Below are 4,971 nucleotides of genomic sequence, written 5' to 3'. Positions count from 1 at the left end.
TACTGATTCCTTCCAACACCAAACTGGATATTTTTAAAGGGCATAGCATAGTGACTAACACTAATAAAAGCTATTCCTTTCCCTTCCTTCCTTACTGCCTCTAAACATGCCCATGTCTCCCCTCATATCCCTTTTGCCCTTTGTGGCTAAATTCCTTGGGAAAACTGTCTATAATAAGTGCTTCCCTTTTCTCTCCTCTCACTTTCTTCTTAACTTTCTACAATCTGGTTTCAAACCTGATCATTTACCTGAAACTGTCGTTTCCAAGGTGCTCTCATAATTACAAAATTCAGTGGCTTTTTTCTCAATCTTCAGTCTTCTTCCAGAATGCTTCACCCTTTGCCATTAATAATCTTGATGCTTTCCTCTCTCTAGGATTTTGGAAACTATTTTCTCTTAGTTCTCATCTTACTTCTCTGACCACTCATTTTATCTCCTTTCCTAAATCTTCATGCAGGTGACACCCACCAAACACAGGGCTCTGTTCTGGGCCCTCTTTTCTTCTATCGTTGTTATTGTTTAACCATGTCCAACTCTTTGTGCCCTATTTTTGTCGGGTTTTCTTGGCAAACCTTCTGGAGCGGTTTGTCATTTCCTTCTATTGCTCATTTTAAATTTAAGGAAACCAAAGCAAAAAAGGCAAAGTGACTTGACCAGGGTCACACAGTTAAATATCTAAGGCCAGATTTCAACTCTTAAAGATGAGTCTTCCTGACTATAGACCCTGTACTCTCTCCACTGAGTCACCTAGTGAACCTCTTCCTCTAAATTATTTCATCTATTTACCTCATTGGTTCCTATGAATTTAATTATCATCTATATACAGATGATTTCCAGATCTACTGTTCAGCCCTACCCTCTCTGTTTACCTCCATTGCCTCATCTCCAACTGCCTTTCTGACATCTTTAACTAGGTATCTAGTAGCTATCTTAAACTCAATACATCTGAAATTGAACTTTTTATCCTCCCCCTTCCAAACTTTACTCTTACTACTGTTGTAGGCAAACTTATAAAATAAGATAGATAGATTTAAGTGTAGACAGAAATATTTCCAAGCAGGGTGGCATGAGCTGAACATTCCGTGAAGCCTTAGAATACAGGAGTGTGTGTGATACAGGGCTCTGGGACAGTTGGCTGCAACTGGGAAGGAGGTATGTGTGCTGAACTCCCAAAAGCATCACCAGGATATCATCTACTCTGTGGGCAAGTTCAAGTTGGAACTTGGAGTTACAGATTTGGAATGTGGACTTCCATTTCTGTACCAGGACATTGTTTGTTACCTACTGGAATTACTGGCTGATTTTCATCTGGGACCTTGGGACATCTGAGACCATCCCTGGAGGGACAAGGACCCAAGGAGTGCGACCCCATCCTGCTTGGATCTAGTTAGTGTTAGGGTTTTAAAGTAGTATTCCATTTCCCTTGTCTTTGGTCCATAGTTAACCCCAGTTAAGGAATCCCTGTTTACTCATCTCCCTAACTTCTTTACTTTAATAAATTATTGTTTCCTGCTTCTTGTCTGTTCTCCTTAACCCTAGACGTACCTTAGTTAAGCGATATAAGGTTTTATTGTAATTCCCCAGCTGACTGGAGTCTGGCTCACTGCTTAACTGATTTAACTGCCATTCTTCCATATAGATGTTACTCATTTTCCCCAAGTCCTGTGTTTGTGGGTATAAAGGTGATTCCCCATTGGCATTTGTTCTTAGTCAGTTAGACAACTCAAGAAGTCCTCCTTTTCCCCTTTTTCTAAACCCCAGTGAACTCAGAGTTTAATATTACCCATAAAACTACTGAGGGAGCTACCATTCTTCCAATTACACAGGAACACAACTTAAGCATCATTCTTGGTTCCTTTCTCTTTCTCACCCCTCATACCCAATCTGTTGCTAAGGCCTTCAAAATTTCATCTATGCAGCATTTTTATTACCCTCATCCCCTTCTCTTTTCTGACACTGGAACTACTTTGATACAGGCCTTTATTACTTCATGCCCAGACTATTACAGCAGACTGCTGACTGGTCTATCTGCTACACCAGTATCTTCCCATTTGGGTCATCCTCCATTTCTCAACCAAAGTGATTTTCCTTCAGTATCAGTTCATTGATGCAACCTCAATACTCAATAAACTATACATTGGCTCCCTATCCTATAGGCTCTATGATCAAATATGAAATAGTCTGTTTAGCATTCAAGGCTATTCATAAGCTCAAATTTAAAACTCTCCCCACTTTCTATTCTTCTTAAAGCTTATTGTTCAATTCATACTCTTTAATTCAGTGATACTCACTCCCTCACTTTTCTATGAAAGAAACACTTTATCTCTCAAATCCAGGCATCATGTTATCATGTTCTCTGTCAGTGCCTCATGTCTGGAATGTTATATATATATATATATATATATATATATATACTAGCTTCTGTGACTTCGTTTTCGTTCAAGTCCCAGCTAAAATCTCACCTTCTACTGGAAGCCTTCCACAAACCCTCTTAATTCTGGTGACTTACCTCTATAAATTATTTCCCATTTGTCTAATGTCTAATATATAACTTGTTTGTGCATATTTGTTTTTTATATTGTCTTCTGTATTAGATTGTGAGCTTCTTACAGGAAAAAGATTGTCTTTTGCTTTACTTTGTATCCCCATCTCTTAGCACAATGCCTGGCTCATCATAGGTGCTTAATAAAATCTTATTGACTAGCTAAATCTTCCTGTTGAGCTAGGGAAAAAAATCTGTAGCAATGACCCTATGAAAGTCAAGCTGATTAATCTCCATAAAAGTAAAAAATCACAAACTGATTTCCAATTAACAAAGTACCAAATTTTGGTGTATCCTTGGAGAAGCATGCCCTTTTTTCATTAAATATGCTCACAAGGATTTAATTTCATTTATAACAATTTATCTTAATGAATCAAGCCTACTCTCAGGCAAGTCCAAAATAAGAAACAAAATGAAGGTTGAACACCATATGAGGTTATCTCTGTGATACCTAAATAGACAATAAAAATCTTGATTGATAGAAAACAGGATTGGACACATTTATTTAATCTTTTAACTACTTTAGAATAATAATAAATGTTGCCATATCCCAAATACAGTTTTTAATGGAAAAAACTAGTTAATTTCTACTTTATGTCTAATGTGTAAATTTATGGAAAACTCTAGAATTTGTTTCTTTTCATATTAAATATCTATTAAGAGAAGAAAGTGAAGGGAATACAGGAATATAGAAAAGATTTGGAACCCCTGATCTAACAATAGGAACAATGTCCATACCTGAGAATTTCTGAGAGAATAAAGAGAGCTTTTTCTACTTGTCAAACTATTCTACTATTCTACTACAAACTTGTCTACTGGTCAAAGATTTTTCTGCCTTTAGTATTTAATGAGCCTGAAGTTTCTACTGGCTGAAATGCAACACCAAAGTTCATAGTACATTGTTGCTAACAAATGGGCAAGACAGAGACATCAATGGGGTGTAGGTGGATGAAAAACACAGACCTTGACTCCTTATTCTATTATATTTTTTCCTAGTTCAAATTTATTAGCAATGAAACTATAGTGGAGCTGAGGAATATGTAAGATAGTCAGAACCTCTGATTTAGATAGTTCTCTGTAACTGAAGACTTTGGATCTCTGGATTATACATTGAAATCAAAAAGGAAAAATTGAATGTTACCCTAGGGCAATCTGCCCAGCTTTTGTTAGCTGAATGAGGCTATGACTAAAGAGATGTCTAAGATGGTTTAGTTGGTCCTGAAGAGATGAGAATTGAAGATAGTGGCCGGGAACAACTCACAGCAGAAAAAGACAGAGCCCTTTTGAGATACCTTGCCTGAAAAGGAGGAAGCCTTTTGACAACAGTGAAATTACAGCTTCTGAAGACATCTGGATTCACAGTCTCACAAGTATAAGATGGGACTCCATCTGGGTCCTTAATGAGTGGTCTCTATGCATGCTCATTCTCCTTTCTGATGGTGCTTTTATTTGTAGATTTTGTTGATGGGAGATCAGAGATAAGCTTCCTTTCTAAAGAAAGGATCTCTTCCTTGGCTAAAATCTCTCTATAACCATAACCTTTTGTTTGGATCCTGTAAACTCTGGTAATTAGAAGCTGTTTCAAAGCTCAGCAGGGCTAGAAGTCTGAATTTCACTCAGGAAGGACTGGATTTAATTTCTACCTCAGGCACTATTAGTTATATGACTTGGAGAGGTCTCTTACCCTCTCTCAACTCCATCAGTTCCCTCATCAGTAAAAATAAAAAAAAAAAAAAAACACAACCTACTTCTCAGGTTTGTTGTGAGCACCAAAGGAGAAAGACAACATATGTTAAGTGATTGAAATCTATGTAAATTTTAGCTGTTGCTGTTGTTTTTGTTGTTGAAGATGATTGATTCCTAAATCAGGAAGAGGGGCTCATCCAATATGCTTTAAGAGGATTCACTCTGATTTCTTTCCCAGAAGCGGTAGGGACATGAACCTAAAGTCAGAAAGAACTGAGTTCAAACCCAGCCTCAGCTACTGTGACCCTGGTAAAGTCACTTAAAAACCTGTTTGCCTCAGGTTCCTTGGTCATAAAATGCAGATAATTATAAGACCTACCTCCCAAAATTGCCAAAAGATCAACTGAGAGAGTATCAATACAGCCTGATTCAGAGTAATTGTAATACTCAGTAAAGGCTTAGTAATGTCCATCTCTAGAGCAGCTAAGTGGTAAAGTTAATAGAATGCAAGGGCCTGGAGTCAAGGAGGACCCAAGATCAAATCTAGCCTCAGATACTTACTGTCTGTGTGACCATTTGCCTCAGTTTCCTCATCTATAAAACAAGCTGTCAGGGGGCAGCTGGGTGGCTCAGTGGATTGAGAACCAGGCCTAGAGACCTAGGATCTCTAGAGGAAGTCCTAGGTTCAAATCTGTCCTCAGACACTTCCTAGCTGTGTAACCCTGGGAAAGTCACTGAAACCC

General features: G+C 38.0%; 1 protein-coding gene across 1 annotated transcript in view; it reads left to right on the top strand.

Moving 5' to 3' along the window:
* LOC123251774 (ribose-phosphate pyrophosphokinase 2-like) overlaps window positions 1-523 on the top strand; it is an 8,972-nt gene extending 8,449 nt beyond the window's left edge. Inside the window, exon 2 of the mRNA XM_044681060.1 lies at window positions 458-523. Coding sequence (XP_044536995.1) covers window positions 458-523 — 66 coding nt within the window. The remainder of the gene's footprint in view (window positions 1-457) is intronic.
* Window positions 524-4,971: the final 4,448 nt, after the last annotated feature.

This window comes from Gracilinanus agilis, chromosome 6 (assembly GCF_016433145.1).
Source record: "Gracilinanus agilis isolate LMUSP501 chromosome 6, AgileGrace, whole genome shotgun sequence".
In the NCBI taxonomy this organism is placed as follows: domain Eukaryota; kingdom Metazoa; phylum Chordata; class Mammalia; order Didelphimorphia; family Didelphidae; genus Gracilinanus; species Gracilinanus agilis.
Note: the sequence above shows the minus strand (reverse complement) of the source record. Positions and strands in the feature narration are given on the sequence as shown.